The sequence below is a fragment of the Pteronotus mesoamericanus genome, unplaced genomic scaffold (genome assembly GCF_021234165.1).
Source record: "Pteronotus mesoamericanus isolate MK-2021 breed Mesoamerican mustached bat unplaced genomic scaffold, CSHL_Meso_final contig_73, whole genome shotgun sequence".
Taxonomy (NCBI): domain Eukaryota; kingdom Metazoa; phylum Chordata; class Mammalia; order Chiroptera; family Mormoopidae; genus Pteronotus; species Pteronotus mesoamericanus.
The window spans coordinates 29,577,950-29,595,186 of record NW_026555245.1 but is presented as its reverse complement, the minus strand read 5'-3'; the positions used below and the strand labels follow the sequence as shown (position 1 = coordinate 29,595,186).

Sequence of the window (17,237 nt, the reverse complement as noted above, 5' to 3'; positions counted from 1 at the left end):
TGAGTGCAGGCATTCATTGGACAAGTATCTGAGTGTTTGTGTGCCATCCTCTGGACAGGATGGTGAGCAAACACACCTTGCCATCCTGCCCTCCTAGAACGTATGATTTAGGAAGTTAGTCTTTATTAGTTTCTCCTGTCTTATCACTGTGCTTCTCTATTCTCTGAGCTTTGGTAACCCAGTTTATTCCCCGTGGAGTCTCCAGCACATTAAAAAAAAAAAAAAAAAAAAATCAAAACCTAAAACTAACTCTTAATCCTGTCTTGCCCTAGTGGTAGGAGAAAGGAAGCACTAGATGAAGAGATAAGAGAGAAAAGGCTGAATCTTAGCTCCTTTGTTGATCATCTGTGTGACTTCTGGGAAGTCTCTGTTTGTAACCTTGGAAATGGTTTCAATTTTAATAATAACTACAGCTTGGGATGGAGCGTTACATGGTCTTAGTTACCTCACACTGATCTTCAAAGGATGCTATTTTCAAACTCCTTTAATGGGTAAGGAAATTGAGGCTCACAAAATTGAAGTAACTAGCTCCAAATTATACAGCTAGCAAGTGGTAGACCAGAACCCAGGATTCACCCCCCAAAGGGGAACTGTTTGCTCTACACGCGGCACTCTAATCTGCCAGCACACACATGAGCACAGGGTTCACACGCTCAGCACAGCATTACATTAGATTAGAATAGAACGTCAGGGCTAAAGGGCTAAAAATAACATAAATCACAATCAAATAGTTTAATACAACGATTCTCCAAATAGTATTTAATTTTGTAGGCTTCCAGGGGTCAAGAGCCCTGACGAGGGACCACACTCCACCCAGGGATCCCAGTGGGAGGAAGGCCAACCCCACAGCCCGGGTGCTGCGCAGCGGACGGCCAGGAAGCCGGCAGGGTCAGTGCCAGCAACGTGGGCTTGGGGGCCCTTCCGCAGGCTACAGGTGTACCCCAAGGGCTTCATTTTGCTTTATTATTCTCTGCCCTTTTCTCTTTTTTCCCCCATATCTCTTTATGTCTGTTTCTCTTTTCTCTATCTTTATCTGTTTTCTATAAGTTTTTAAATAACACTCTTTTTCGAGGAGAGGGAGTTGTTTTTATGTTTCCTGCTTTCATTCTCTCTTTAATATTAGCTCTATGATTTGGATCAAATTGGGGGCCTCTACTTCCTTATCTGTAAATAAAGTATGATGGTAACAACCACATACATAGCTGTTATCCACCAGATGCCAAGCTAAGCACTTTACTTACAGTAACTGCTATGAACCTTATGTCAGTTTTAAGGTACTTCATTATTACCAATTCCATTTTCTAGATGAGGAAACTGAGGCACAAAATTAAATGACCTGCATCCAGACACACGGCTGGCAGGTAAAAACACTGTGATATGAATCATGGCCACACAGCTTCTGAGTCAGGGTGCTTGACCACACATGTGCCACTTCTCAAAGCGGGGACACCTGTGAACCATTCAAAGCAGCGTGGGGCCCATCGTAGCCTGTCTGGGAATGTGCGTGTCCTCTGACTCAGCTCGAGGACAATCCCCAGTTTACTTGCCAATAAGAGAAAAATCAAAACACTCGCAGGGCATAATTAAGCAACAATGGACGATTGCTTTGGGCTAAAGGTCTGGCTTTTTCCAAGCTTTTGTTCTGCTGGGTGAGGAAATTGGCGGAGGCACTAGAGGCACATGGTTGAAAACATGGTGAGGGGCGGGGGAAGGAGACTGGGAATCAGAGAGAACGCTTGGCAGAGGCAGATGGAAAAAAGAATTTTGGTGAAAAACTGAGATTTGGGGTATTTTATGGATTTAAGCCTGATGGGTTTAGTAATAGTCTACTAATTTCCCTGCAAAACTTCCTCATTTGTCATGAGTGCTTTGGGAGTTTTTAATTCATGTGTTTTCTTTTTTGTAATGTCTAGGTAGCACATAAACCTATATCAGGTGAGACTGGTTCAGCTAATGCATCCAGTCATACCAGCTTCCACCTGTGAGCCCAGTTTGCCTGTCTTTTCAGCGATAGACCACAAGCATACCTTGTTTTATGGTGCTTCGCTTTATTGCACTTCCCAGGTGTTGTGTTTTGTTTTTTTGGTTTTTTTGTTGTTTTTTTTTACAAATTGAAGGCAAGACCCTCCACCAGCAATAAGATTCTAGCTCGATTTGCTGTGGTTGTCATGGTCTGGCACTGAACCCGCAACGTCTCTGAGGCGTGGCTGTATATTGGCCCGCTCAGAGGCTCCCCTCTCATTGAAAGGCATCCCCCAGGACTCCACATGGTGAGTGGCCAGCCCCTGGGCATGTGTCTTGTGGAAACCACCCCAATTCTGAATTTGTTTCCTTTCTAGCTCTGCCAGAGATCCCCAGTCACCTTCTCTCTGGCATTCCGCAGCCATGCAAGTGAAGTGCACAGATCTGTCCTTTCTATCCCTGTCCCTTTGTTCCCCATGATTCACACATTCGTACATAAATTCTGCGGCCTCTCTGCCACTGTCTTCACCTTCCCCTTTCTTTCTTTGTCATCTGTCATCATTTCCTACTTGTGTGGTCAACCACTCAATGGAGGTATCCCCACAGCAACAAGGACAAGGGACAGCTCATCAGATACACCTGTGTGTTAGCCCTGCAGTGTGCCAGAATTATTATGGGATTCTGAGGCAGGCAGCAAAGTGTTGGTGGGTTGAATAGTGTTCTCATAGTAGCGCCCCATATAGTCACATTCTGCCCTGAAAGAGCCTTTGCAGCAGGGAAAGGTAGATGGGGGTCTCCCTGCCACTTAGAGACTGTGGCAGGGACTGAGTGCAGGGGAGAGGGAAGAAATGTGGAAGCCGCACCAACCCTCAAACTGCCCCAAAAGAGTGCTCTGGAAATGCATGTGGAGCGAGGGCCTGCGCGGCCAGAGGAATACCTGCCTGGGCCTGTCCCTCCCCCGGCCCGTCCCTCCCCGGGCCCCACCACAGCAGCTGGACACCCTCCTGCCCGTCACAACTGTGGGCGAAGACCACCTGTGAGGCACATGAGACAGAGACAGTATCCCAGGAACCCCTGTAGCCCCAGTGTCTGCAGTGGGATCTCTGGCACACACTAGGCATTCAGCAGTGCTGCGATGATCTGAGAAAATTAAAACAGGACATTACGATTACCAGTAATGAGCTTATTATCCAATCATTTCAAGAAAAAAAAATACAAATCAGGATTGAAGAAAGGGGCAGGGAAAGAGAGAGAGAGGAAAGGAGGCTCTGGGCGCAGGAGTACTTCAAAGGCAGAGGCCTGGGTGGGGCATTCCCGTCCCCCGGCCCACTCCCACTCGTCCCAGAATAAACAAGACATACACGAGGAGGGAGAAACCAGAATCCGGGCCACGAGAGGATCAGCGGTTTCTGTGAAGAAGGGCAGGTTCTTTTGCTGCCAGCACAGTCAGGCCACCGTAAGCTCCTGCCCTATCTGAGACTGGCTGACACATCTCCCCAGTGAATATAAAAATACGCGAAGGACGCAGCTCTTCCCAGCAGTTGCTATTCAAGTTTGGAGTTCATGGGCGGAAACAAGTTGCCTTTGCAGCCTCACACAAACTGCATGCAGAGAAAAGAAAACACCGGTAATAATAGCAATTCTTTCTCCTTCACTTTGACCAAATCAACTAGGCATTTGTCCTTTTAAATTATCTGCAGCAAATTTAAATTCTAGCCATAAAAGCTATTCAGAGACTACTGGCAGTGCACACTGAAGAAAGAATGAAGAAAAACTGAAGAAAATATCCCATAAGAGGGGTTGCTTGGTTTGGGGTGTGTGCTGTAGGGGCCCTGACAGTCTGCCTCGCCAATCATACAGCTGTCCTTGCCTTTGTATATTTTAGCAAAAGAAAGGTCAGGAATCATCCATCGGCTTGTCCTAGGCTGGACTTCTGATTGCAGTGGCGTGACTCTTTAAGATTCCTCCTGAAGATCTTTACCCCTTAGAAAAAAAGAGAGACTATTCAGAGCAAGTTGGCTTATTAGTAAGTGTTAGTTTCTGCTTTCTGCGTACGCTGGTTGGAAGAGCTAGTTCGAAGTCCAGGATGGAGCAAAAATATTCAGAGCTGAGGAGAAAGTGAACCCCCTCCAAGAGGACAGAGGCAGACTAAGTGCGAAATTAAGTCTAGAGTTGGGATTAAGGGCAAACTTTGCCCTTCCATTCTCGTTTTTAATAGGTCTTCTCTAGATGAAGGAAGTAACATTTCCAGGCCAACTTCAGCAAGGAGTGAGCATCAGGCCCGATGTCTCCTGATTGAGAAACTGTTCCCGAGGCTGATTTACCCTTGCAGACGGCAGGGCTCTTCTTGAACAGTGATTTCAAAGAGTTAAACTGCTTCCATATGTCCAGCATGAGAATGGAGTTTGTAGCCTTTGGCAACCTCGCTGAATCCAGCTGCAGCTGCTACCTGTGTGTTCTACTCTGTGTGTGAGTGTGTGTGAGTGTGTGTGCACACCCGCACACCCGTGTGTGCAGTGACATCTGAACCATGTTCTGACTGTGTCAATGAAACTGTTATGTCTTTGTTGGGGGAGATATTAATTCTGAGCAATTACGGCTCCCTCTCCCCTCAGTCCTTCCCACCCCTCCCCTCCCTTCATCTGCTCAGCAAGGACCATGGACCATGTCAAACAATATACAACAGAGAAGAATGCAAATAAACTTTAGTCTGCATAGCCCAGCAAAGCAGTTAGCCGCCCACTTGCAAGATACTTAACTCTTGTACACATGATACACAAAGAACGCTAGCTACTTTCACCAATCCCTTCAGACCAAAAAAAAAAAAAAAAAAAAAAAAAAGCTAAAAAGAACTGATCCTTGTCTTTCTATCTGTGAGGTTGCAGTTCCTCCTGCTAATACAGGAGCTTTCCCATGATGCAGTGTGATAAGGATTGGCCTACATGTAGTCCAGAGAGCAACCGCCGATGTTTCCTTGATTAGGTGTCTTATCTTCCATTGAGCTGCATCTGATGAAGATTGCTGACAGCATAATGGCTGGGAAAACATCGGACAGCTCCATAAAATGGCAGCTATGTTATGACATGTCAGCCAGGACCTGGTGGATGGTAAGTTTAGCCTGATAACATTTTTTCCACTCACCCCCAAAACTCCCCCCTCCTTTCTTTTGAGCTCCTCCTTTATTGTTCCATGCACGTGTTGTAAAGTTCGCTGCCTGCGGAAAGTTCAAGCTCAAGTTGTGGGAGCCTGGGGTGCCTCCGCACACCAGTGTGCTAGATAGGATTTCCCTGCTATTGTGGCCAGGGACATAGGCCTTCTTTTTTCAAAGAAAGGCAGTGTGAGTTTTTGTTCACTTTTTTAAAAAAAGAAAAATGCAAATGGTACAGTCTCGGCCCCAGGCTGGCCGGTGTGAAGTGTATGGAGGTGGGGCAGTCAGTGGGGGACTGGAGCCTTCTTGGCTAATTGTTCTTGTATTAGTCTTAAAACAGAGTAATGTACTTCTTTCTTCGGCTGCTCTGAATAACGATTTTGATAGTGTATTGTATCATGTTGTGTGCGGTTCCCTCATCAGTATGCGACTGTCCCCCACGCTTCGCCTTAATTTGGAATCCACCTCCCTTTCAATGAATACTGTAACTGGAGCAACCACTGATTACTATGCCACTCAGCGTAATTAAATTTAGTTAATGAGGATATGCATATTCAGTTCATTATTTTTCTTTGGTCGGGCAAATGTGTGTGGGTTTGTTGTTGCTTTTTTTTAATCCCCATATTTGTTCAGCTGCAAATTTGGGGAAGAGGGAAAAAAGCATAAAAATTCAGGACATTGATGAATCCTGTGATTCAACTTTAAAAATAATATTGGGAGGAGAGAAGTCGTAACTTACTTTAGTCAGAATGCTGGGATAAGAGGCAGTAGTTTGGGGAAAGAGAACCTTTCCCATCAAAAAAGTGCTACATGAAAAATTTCAATCTACTGATTTCTGGTGTGTGGACAATGGACTCTTGTACACAATAGTCGTGACATGAATGGGGAAATCTGCAGGCAACCATTCAGTATGAATATTAAATTCATTCTTGGGTTAATTCATCTGAACATTTATTTCCTTTCTGCTCTGTCTTTCTTCCTTCCTTCCTTTCTTTCCTTCTGCCCCTTTCATTTATGCCTTGAGTCCTTTTGCTCGCTTGCTTTGATAATTATTATGCTTACTGCAAGGGCTGTTTTCTCACAATTAGTACAGTGTGAGACAATGGGCACTTTATTCTAGGTGGGGAGGGGTATGGCTAGCCCTGTGGTCAGCCCACCCCCAATGCCCAGACAGAAGGGAGCGCCTTCCGTGTAGCCCTGGCTCCTGGCACTGCTAGCTGGGCAAGAGGGTGTCTTACTAATGTGTTTGAGTTTTTCGAAAGGTGGACGTTACGCTGTTGCTTCTAGGATCTTCCTGAGAGCCCAGTACACAGAGAGGCGGCACCGCACACTGCACTTCTCATGCACTCATTAACTGCGATGTGTGAGCTGCAGGGAAACTTTTGTGCCGCTGCTACTTGTTGCTGTTTTGAGCACTGTCTCAGAAAGAAAGGCCAGTTCCTCAAGGAGAGACAGACACCTGCCTCCTTTCCTTTTTCTCTCTCTCAATCATTTTACTCCAAAGTGATATAAAACTGTACAGTGGCAGATTTTCATTTATGGTTGTATCTCCCACTAGACTTTAGTACTGTGTGTGTATCTGGGTGCAATGAACTCTCAAAATAACTGACAGATATTGCAAAATGTTTACACAAAAGATTTGCTTGGTGTGACTGTACCAGGACCTAGAAGTGATGTTTTAATCGTTACTCTGTGTCTTAATTATTATTATTCTAGGCTGTTGCCAGAAGTGAGTTTTAAAATCAGTATTTTTACTGACTGAAAAATTTTCTGTTGGAAAAGGCATAGGTTTTACTCTAAAATTTTTTACTTGAAAATTGGGATCCATGTGAGTACAGTGAGATAATCACTGTAAATATTTTACTGTTAAATTTCATCATTCTAGTTTTGCACAGAGAGATCATAGCTTTTGAAGAGAAGTGTGTTGTGAACACTATTGTTAAGGATTTGTGTGAGCTATTTATATTTTAAAATTACATTATTTTATTGCCTGAGAGGATGCAGCATATGTACAGGGACATGTTCAGAGGTAAAATGTTAAGTACAAAATTTTTGCATAATTTTTTTATAGTTAGTCTTTATTAGGTTACATGAATGATATGTAGGTTTCTTATTAAGGACAATTTGGTTGTAATAAATTTTGTTAATTTGGGGAAAATGTCTGAGAGATTGATATTTAATATGTCATTGAAAACTTGGAATGACAGATGCTTTGTGGAAAACATAATTAATTAAACTAAATGAGTGCTTCTCACTAGTAATATATGGGGAGAGAGGAAAGTGCACGATGGCTGCTCTGCCGACATTCCCCTATTTTGGATTGAAGGAATATTTTTAAAAGGTGCTTTAAGGTTTTTACAAAGTAGGTTATTGTGATTCTTCTCTCACCATGACACTGCTTCTTTTATTTTTACAATTACTTTGGGGTTTTTGTGTAAGAAAGGATATCGTATCCTTATTTGGTTTAATCAAATGAAATTTTAGTAACCAAATCCTGAATTCCAAAGCTGCAGTGTTAAAGTATCCTGCAATTGCTTCCTGCCTTATTGTCTGTTTCATTTAGATTCTCTTATTGTGTGACAATGATCATAAATTCTACTTGACAGGGAAAAAACCCAAACAAGACGTAGTTGTCCAATTCTACATCTGTTTTCCTTCCTAGATAGGCATGTTTTACTAAAACAGAGGGAGGAAAACCATTTTATTGAGACAGCTAAAAATAAACAAGTACAAGAAGAGTAAACTTTTGTGTGTATGTGTGTGTATGTTAAATATCATCTACATACATGCAGTTTTTAAAATGATGCATATGTTTTACTTCTTTAGGTTATTTTGCATGTAACTATTTTTAGGGAAAAATCATGTGAACAGCTTAAGTTACAGTTGGTTGGCTATATTTAGAGTTGTGCTGATGTTCTTTCACATTATTTAAAACACCACTTGTAGGCATTAATGATGTATCAGATAAATAGCACTGTTTCATTAATGGTTATCGATGATGATTTAGTTTCCTTTTGAACCACTGGAAAATAAAATAAAATTTTGGGTCCTCTATTCTATTTTGTACTGCTTTTTAAAGCTCTCCATGAGACTTATTAGAACGTCTTTGTTAGCTACTTGGAACATCAGGGTACCCAGTATGCATCAGACATTTTTTTCTCTGAATTTCATAAGTCTAATCCTTTGATCCTATCAGAACCAGGCCAGAACACTTGTAAATTTACCTTAATCATGAAGGATAATTATTTAAATGTTAAGCTATAAAATTAATTTGAAAAACAAATTGCCGGTCTATGAGACTTGGAATTTTCACAATCTCTTAAATATTAATTAAAAACAAACGGTATATAAACATAAAAATTGAACTGGATCGCATACTATCTAAGGCACAAAGGTGAGTCTTGATTAAGCACCAATTATTCTATTCAATTTTAATTGCTTTTTATTTTTCTTGAAAAAATTTACTTTTTGAGAAGTTGGAGTGTTGAAATACTGAACAGCTACCTTATGTAGTTTTGTCATCTGGTATAAGACAATATTAAAAAGGTGGCAAATTCATCCCTTTGTTTCCGCTGTTTTAAAAAATCAAATACTATACTTTTACAAATTTTAATTAAATGATTTGACAACAAATTTCAATATAGGTACAAAAACATTGAAGAGACTGTTTTTATGGCAAATATTTCTCTGAAGTTTTTGAGAAGTTGAGGTGAACTTAGGTTTACTGTAAGTTGAAAATAGTTATTTTCAACTAAGAGTCCTAAAATTAATGTTTTTTCTTACAAATGCTAAACTAAAATATGTTGTCTGTATTTTACGTTACTATAAGCAAAAGGGTACCTAAACAGTCTAATTAATATGCTAAAAATATGTATGAGAAAACCCTTGCCTAGGCTAATGAACATGTTTAGACTTTTATGGAAATCAATGAACCATGCAAAAATATATCTAAAAATCAAAATTCTATATTATTTAATTTCAAATTTTATTTCCTTTAGAAGTATAATTGAATGTAGAAATGTAACTGAAATGGATAGACCCCGTACAGGTAACAGCCACATCAACTAGTTTCCTGAGGTGTCTATACATTACCTCTATTTCCAGAAGCTATAAAATTTGTTTCATTCAGCAAATACTTATCAAGAACTTACTATGTGCCATGTAGTGTTCTAGGTGCAGGGACAGCACAGGCTTTCTCTCCCTTCTGGAATCAAACGCAGGTCCCAGTGCTTTAGGCAATGGGTTTCTTTTTTTTTTCTCTGTAATGCTGGTAAATGTGTAGATTTTATATTTGTAGATTTGTTGCTCATTGTCTAAGGTAGTTAATGCACCTTTCCAACGCTCTTAATTGCATAGGTGAATATTAACTTTACAATTACTAAGATACCTCCTGTAATGATGTGGATAAAACTAATAATTTATTAAATATCTGTTCTCATGTAATAAAACAACAACAATAGTGATGACGATGTCTGAGTGAAAAAAATTATTTCAACATTTGTAAATAATGTTAATGCTTTTTTTAACACTTCAAGTTTTCTCATAGATTGCACCTTTTTAAATTGCACATCTTCCATACCTATATTCTTCAGTGCTGCATTTTCATTTGTAATACTATTCTAGCATGTTTAAATAAAAATAAACAATGTGGGAGATATGATTAAATACATTAATGTTCTTCAAAGATACCTTCTGGCCTGTGAATGATTTTTATTTAATTTTCCACAATTTATTTTCACTTACATGCTTGCAAAACAAATGCAACACATAAACTTTGGATGAGGACATATCCTTTGGATTACATCTTAATAGTGATTAGATGGTTGTTAATTTAATCACAGAGAAAGGAAACACAAGTGCCCGTCTTACCTCATTTTCAGCTCTTTTTTGGACGCAAAGGGTCGTGTTCTCAAGGAGTGTTATCTTTGCTATCTATGGGAAAGCCGGTGTTGAGTTTCCAGTGTTGAGGCTAGTCAACAAAGAAAGATGTGAGCAGTATAGGTCATTGAAACTATAGGATATTTCTGAAACATAGCTGAATGATGTCAGTTACTACCTTTAGGGATTTTTAAATTCCTTCAGATTATTTTGTGACACTTTGCGTACTATGATTTGTAATATACTGAGAGGTTGAGAAAATGAGCTTGGTTATAGGAAAATGTATCAGGCTAGTGAAAGAGAATTACTTTCTTCTGTTACATTTTAATGTGTAAAATAGACAGGATAATGCACCTTCAATGCAAAAATTCTTTTCAGAAGAGTTTCTATTAAGGAATATATGCAGCTATAATATATATTCCACTAACTTTATTCATTTTAAGTTTTATTGCATTTTAAATGTCTAGCAAAGGGCCACGAGTATAAAAAGTACTTGATAAATGTTAGTTACAATAATTATTATTTCAATTTACACTTAGGATGTTTTATAATGGGACAGGTTTAACATATCATGTAATGGACAGCTTTAATAACAGTTTCTCTTACTTTCTAACATAAATTTTAACTGAGCACCTCTCTTAAAAATGACTTTATTTACAAAGCAATTATTTTTTTAACTTCTCGCTACTATGTTCATTTTCTGAGGTTATAACATAATGGATATGTTTATGAGCACAGGGCTGAATCCTGGGAAATGTAGATTTGGTGACCTCTGGCAAATGAATTTGCTCCTCTCACGGCTGCTCGAGCCAGCTGTAAAGTGCAGATAATCATACTCATTACTTGTCGCTCCAACCTGTCGTGAGGATGAATGAGACGGAGTCGGTGAGGCACCTGGTGAATGCAGTGTAAATACCAAGTTCAGGACACATACCCAAGGGGGCTCAAACAAGCTGTGTCTATTTCCACAGGCTTGGGTCTGAGCACTTAGTAGGTACTCCAGAAACACACAAGATGGGTTAAGTGAATGTAACTAGCACTTGCTATGGGGCTTTCATAATCACGTCAACTTTATGAATTGATATGTTGTTTTTTGGGAACCGCACACATGAAATGAGTCCTAAAAATTCAGCATTTTCCATTTCAAATTATAGTGGATTTTTTTAAAGCCAAGCCTCCTGAAGTATCTCCTTGTGCTTAGTGAGGTTCAATGGCTAATGTTACATGTTAGTGCGTTTTAAACATTAAATATAATGATTATAAGAGTAAAAGAAATCAATGATTATGATGCCCTCCTATTTGCTCGGTGTTTGCCAGGTACTTTGGGAGGCAATTTGCATCAGTAAAATAGGAATTAACAGCCCCACTTCACAGATGAGGACACTGGATTCAGCTAAAGCAACTTGATAAAGTGGACTCCACTAATAGAAGGGGAAGAGGACACAAGAACTCTGAAATCTGCCAAGTCCAAAGGTCGTCTGCTCCTCCCCTTTGAACCCAGCAACAGACTCATTCCACGACCTGGGTTATGACATAGTTTGTGACCATGGTCAGGTGTTTTTCCATGGCCTGCTCTGCACCTGCCTCCCCCTCCGGGGTCAACCCTGACCGTTTGGGGAGGCCCAGCCCTCCCTGTGTGCTCAACGGGCCGGTTTGCTCAACCTCAAGCTCTGTCTGAAAATGGTGCCGCTCTGGGATTGGCGGTGGCTGGATTCTTTGGAAATGTGATTCCATGCATCTTTCCTCGAGACAATTAGACTCGCTATAGTCATAAGCCATCTGGGGGAAATTTTTTGGAAAGAAATTGGCAAGCAAAGCATTTCCATTTTCAGGTTTTGATGATATCTGTTTACCTCATGGGGCTCTTGTGAGGCTCCAATGAGATAATACATAATAAATGACTCGAAAACTGTAAAATGCAAAACGAATTGAAGGTACACATATTATTATCTGCTGGTGTTAAACATGGGTGGGTGAAGGAAAGCTTCCCAGAATCTTGCCAGTGTTTTGGAGCATGAGATAATGGTTAATTTCCACCAGGCACAGAGAAAAATGCTGGCTGTCTCAAATGTTATATGATGCTCTTCGCAAATTTTCCTGCTAAACTTGGAGGGATTAATCCTTCAGATAACAATGCACTACTAGTTCACCAACATCCATGCGATGCAGTGATAAAACCCACCTCTGCCTTTTTTACATTTAATGGGAAGGCATGAAATAAGGAGACTTTCCAAAATGCCACCTTACCATCTTGCAGTTTGTCTCTTTGATTTTTCAATGATGTAAGTTTGTTCTTTTACTTTTCCCTCAGAAAACTGAAATTATAATAATTTTTGATGAAGTTATTATTTTAACTCATACTTAGCATGTATTATAATGAGAAAAATTTAGCTTATCACATAATATAATGGACAGCACATTATTCTCCAAGTAGGATTTTTTTCCTTTTATTTTCAGGATTGTTAGAGGTATCAGTATCATCAGCAAGTATTTAAACTAAAGCACTTTAACATGTTTGATATGTTTTGATGTGGTATATAGGCTGTACAAATGTTCCAATACAAATGAACCTACTTTATTATATGACATTTATTATGTATGGATATAAGATTTGTCTTGTGTTATTTAGTTGCTCAGATGTGCATCCAAAATTATAAGCCTCAAGAGGATGGGGACCAGGTCTTATTTATCAAGTTAGACAGTATTTTGCACATAAAAGGCCCTACTTGAATAACTATTAGATGCATTGAGGCTGTCGCTATCCCTTTTTATTAATGGAGACAGTGATTTCAAAGGGTGCTCCAGTCCTGAGTCGGTCAATGATGATAGGATGCTGATCTGCGGCGCATGTTATGGATCACCACCCTGCCCGATTCAAGGTAAAATCTAAATGAGTTAGAAGCATATAGGAATTACGGTGAAATTAGCAGCAACCTTTCAATCTGAGGCTGAGAGTGGGATGAAGGCCCAGAAGCAAAAGCAGCAAATTGGTATTTCCCTTCAAGCAAACAGGCTCATAACTATTACCACGGGGCAAGGCAGCAGGCAAGAAACCATCTTCATCAGTAACCATCATCCCCGACTTTCTTAATTCTCCCTGCGGCATAGTGACTAAGACCTTTCAGGGGTAGGATAAGCTAGAGAATCTGAAAAAGACTAATGTGTCTTGGGGGATAAATGACCAAAGCAAGGTGACTTTGAAATAAGTGAGCTTTTGGTTTGATTTCTTATTTTTGATTAAGTTTCCTGTAAGAGGTTATTTTTCGTCTAAGGTTTCAATTATTTTCCATGTGGGTTACCTTGATTGCAATGCTGAGAAAGACCTTGGTGGGGACTGGCATTTTAACATTCGGTGTTCGGGTGAGGCTATCGGGGAACAGGCTGGGAATAGCGAAGACCTAAAAGGAAGTGGGCGGAACGTGGAGGAACATGGGTCTCTGGGAAAGTGAAAAGGAAGGCACTCGGGCATATGTTAAGTATTTGCTTCTAAGTGATTCTGAGGACATAAAATGGAAAAAAAAACCCCCATCTATTTGGACTAGGCCCTGTTTCAACTAGTGTAAGTCGGTGTCGGAATGAAAACCGAGACCATCGCGGCCGATGCCAGCGCTGAATTCTCCAGCGTCATAGACTCTGCAGCCCAGCCTGGAGAGCCTGGAGGGTCACCCACTCCTACTTCTGTGTCCCCTCTTCCCTGGGGAGAAAAGTCTCAAATCCCCTGCCAACTTTTAGAGCCCTCTTAGCCAGCTACTACCCCTGTCTGTAAGACGTGCTGTCACATCTAGCAGAAACCAGTGGTGTGGCAACGGCTTTCGTTTACTAGCCCGCCTCCCCCGACCCCGCTTCTTTTTGGATATTTTAATGTGAAATGGTAGTAGAGACATGAGAGAAAAAATTGATTGTGGATCATTACTTTTGCTCCCAAACACTCCAGTCACTGCTTCAACCAGAGGAATTGTTCACCCTTCCAAGCAGAGCCTGTGGCTTGAAGGTGTTTATAGCCGCTCTTACCTGATTTCAAGGTTAATGCTGATGCTGACAGCTAACCTGGGGGACGTTATGCAGAGGGAACTAAACTTGCATTTCTCGAATTTGGACATTGGGCAGGTACAGGTGGGAGGATTTGAGACGAAACATTACATTATATGTGTTGTAGCACTCCTTGCGGAGGAAAACAAACACTGATTTCCTAGAATCACGGGCAGTTTGCGGCACTTTATAGCCCTGAACAACCTCACACAAACTTCTTTCACCTTCTCTGTAAAATTTCCACAGATTTGCACCTTGGTGGAATTATAGAATACAGCACGCCCTTGAATAATGTCACTTTGTTCCACGTTGCTTCCTTATAATGCTGAGGAGGAAAAAAAAAAAATTGATTCTCTCCCGGGGCTACTGTTTGTGTGGAGTTGGCACGTTCTCTCCATGTCTGCAAGGGTTCTCTTCAGGTTCTTTGGTTTCCTCCCAAAGATGCGCGTGTGAGGTGAACGGGAGTGTCTAACAGCCCCAGTGCCAGTGAGGGCGGCTGCGCTGCACCCTGCCACCGAAGGGCGTCCTGTCCAGGGTGGGTCCCCGCCTGGTGCCCTGAGCTGCTCAGACAGGCTTTGAGCGCCTGCGACCCTGAACTAAAATAATGGGGTTGGAAAAATTATCTTACTTGTTTTCTTTATTCATCTTTCTTAAATGTATGTGTAGCTCACATTCATTTCAGTGTGGAATATTAGAAGTGTGTTGGGTCTTTATTTAGAAGTTTGGTGATGAAATACACCCTAGGAACCTAACTCTTGTTTATCTCAATTAGCCTGTGGCAAAATTGGCTTCATTATTCCTCATTCTGCTTGTGTCGTAGTTTCTAAGACCCTCTGGAGGCTGTTAAGTGAGGACTTACTGTATGTTCTATGCAATACAATAATGACCAAGCCTTTTGAAGAGACAGCAATGCTTTTTTATCCATAAGTAGAAGGAATAACACTAAATTGCCATTTTATTTTTCCAATAAGATATTAATTATCTTAGGTGAGTCTATTCATTTTTCTGGCACCAAAGATGTTTATAAATGGTACCCCATATAATACAAACCACATGTTAATGTAGCATGAATGTTCAATCAATTAGTTTACACACACAAATGCTGGAATATTGATGACACATGTTAGCTTTTAGTGGGAAAAGAGCCAACAGAGCTAATTTGATGCATTGATCCTTGGGACATGCACACAGATGTGAACCTTTGACTTCATCACAAGTGATTTGGCTGACAAACAGTAGCTTGTAATTATTTTTGCGCCATCATAAATTAATTAACAAATCAATCAATCAGTTCAGACCCAGCAGCCCAGCCACATTCTGTTGGTTTGGGATGTTTCTCCTCACTTTATCTTCCTCACATGTGCTTTTCTTATCAGATGCCTTGAAAACATTTGCTTGCAACAGATTGGCTTTTTTTTAAGTTCCATTAGAGAATTCCAAACAATAGCATGGTGTAAGAAAATATTGCTGATGTATTGATTAATGTTCTCTTAACTCTTGGCCAAAGGACTGTCAATGGGTAAAGCAAATAATTATTGAGCATTTAAAAGTTTTTGGCCAAAGCCATTTCCTCCGGCAAGGAATAGGAAAATATCCCAATCTCTCAGCCAATAGGCAGCATTTAGGAATCACTAAGGTAACGGTTTCCAAGATTTTTCAAAAATATACTTCTTTGGTTATGTTTGCACCCCCATCCTATATTTTGAAAGATTTCAAAATTAACTGAACATGTTGCACTTAATAAACTGTGAGTTATAGCATTTTTCAGATGCAACCAACTAATAAGCACTCCCATGTGCCGGGCTCTCTGCTAGGGACTTCGTATATAGTATCTCACTTAATTCTTGCAACAATACTGAAAAGTTGAATATGGAAATATTATATTTTTCATCAATTTGTATTTTATACTCTTTATAAACTAGAGAACTGAAGGGCAGCTAAAATTAAAATAGAAGAGAGCATAGGATATAAAAATAGCTTTTGGAGGGTGTTTCAGATTATACTGAGTCAGAATTGCATCATAGTTAATAATCTGGCCTTCAAAGGCCAGACAACCTGGATTCATATCACCAATATTCTATTGACCAGTTAGATAAACTTAGACAAGTGACAACTTCTCTGTGCCTCAGTTTCCTCAACTTTTATATGCAGGGATAGTAGCAGGATCTGCTTTATGAGGAGTAAGTGAGTTAATTTATATATAAAAAGCACTATGCCCAGTATATAGCAAATCTTCATGTTAATATTAACTGTTAATTGCAAATGAAATGTAATTACAATGCTTTACAATAAAATGCTTAACAATAAATAAGGTCTACAAATAAGGAAAAAAGAAACACAAAAAGGTTAAACCCCCAAACACCCACCCCTCAAAAAAAAAACCAAAACAACCCAGAAACTGCATGTTAGGGAAATGATTCTTAGCAGTCAGATCAGTGTCTTTAGGACGAGCTAAGCCAATTGAGTTCCAGGAGGGCTTCACTTATCATTTGCTCTGACACAGCAGTTTCTCCTAGATTTTGAGCTCCTGTCCATTTTTGTCTATGTATTACTACTGTCATTTATTTCATTTTTTTCTGAACTCAATGACAAATTTCTGGAGGACACATCACATCTTAGCCTTCCGTTTCCTATCTCAATTTCTCCTTCCAACCTCCACTCCAGCGCCATTGTTCAGGGGTGATTCTGTAAGACTTGTCGAATGAGATTGAGCTTGGCTTAAGTTCTGGCTTCACAGCCCATCATTAGTGCTTTGCACCCACAATTTATAAATTATATCAATATTTAATGGTAGTATATTGAATAATAAATATATATTTTTTTAAACAAAGTCAGGCCAGCTTTTCATAGACGGACCCCAAACATACACACAACTTAAAACTGACTTGTGCTCCCAAAGACCACATAGTCATTGGAAATTTTATAACATGTGCAGTAGGTCCTCAAAGAACCCATCAGAAATGACTGCAACCATAATGTACCAGGTGCAATAATGGATCCAGACAACCAGAGACAGGAACATGGTACCTTTCCACACCAGGGGAAGGGCACTTCCTCCTTCCAACAGCCCCTTTCTCAGCGAGGAGAGGGACTCCTTCATCTTCAAGTGACTGAGAGTAGACCCCACTGCTCTAGACCAGGAAGTGGGGCTGAGAATTGGCCATGTGGCCTGAGTTCCCTGGAGAGTGCAAAGAGGGTGGGAGAGGGGCGGTGGGTACCA

General features: G+C 40.4%; 1 protein-coding gene across 5 annotated transcripts in view; it reads left to right on the top strand.

Moving 5' to 3' along the window:
• The first annotated feature begins 4,922 nt into the window (after positions 1–4,922).
• NFIB (nuclear factor I B) overlaps positions 4,923–17,237 on the top strand; it is a 434,847-nt gene continuing 422,532 nt past the window's right edge. For 2 of the 5 annotated variants that reach the window (XM_054583168.1, XM_054583166.1), the window contains exon 1: positions 4,924–5,069. In XM_054583168.1, coding sequence (XP_054439143.1) covers positions 4,974–5,069 — 96 coding nt within the window. In that variant the 5' untranslated portion in view covers positions 4,924–4,973. Of the gene's footprint in view, positions 5,070–17,237 lie in introns of all 5 variants that reach the window. The other 3 variants (XM_054583174.1, XM_054583172.1, XM_054583171.1) reach the window with 2 other exon arrangements.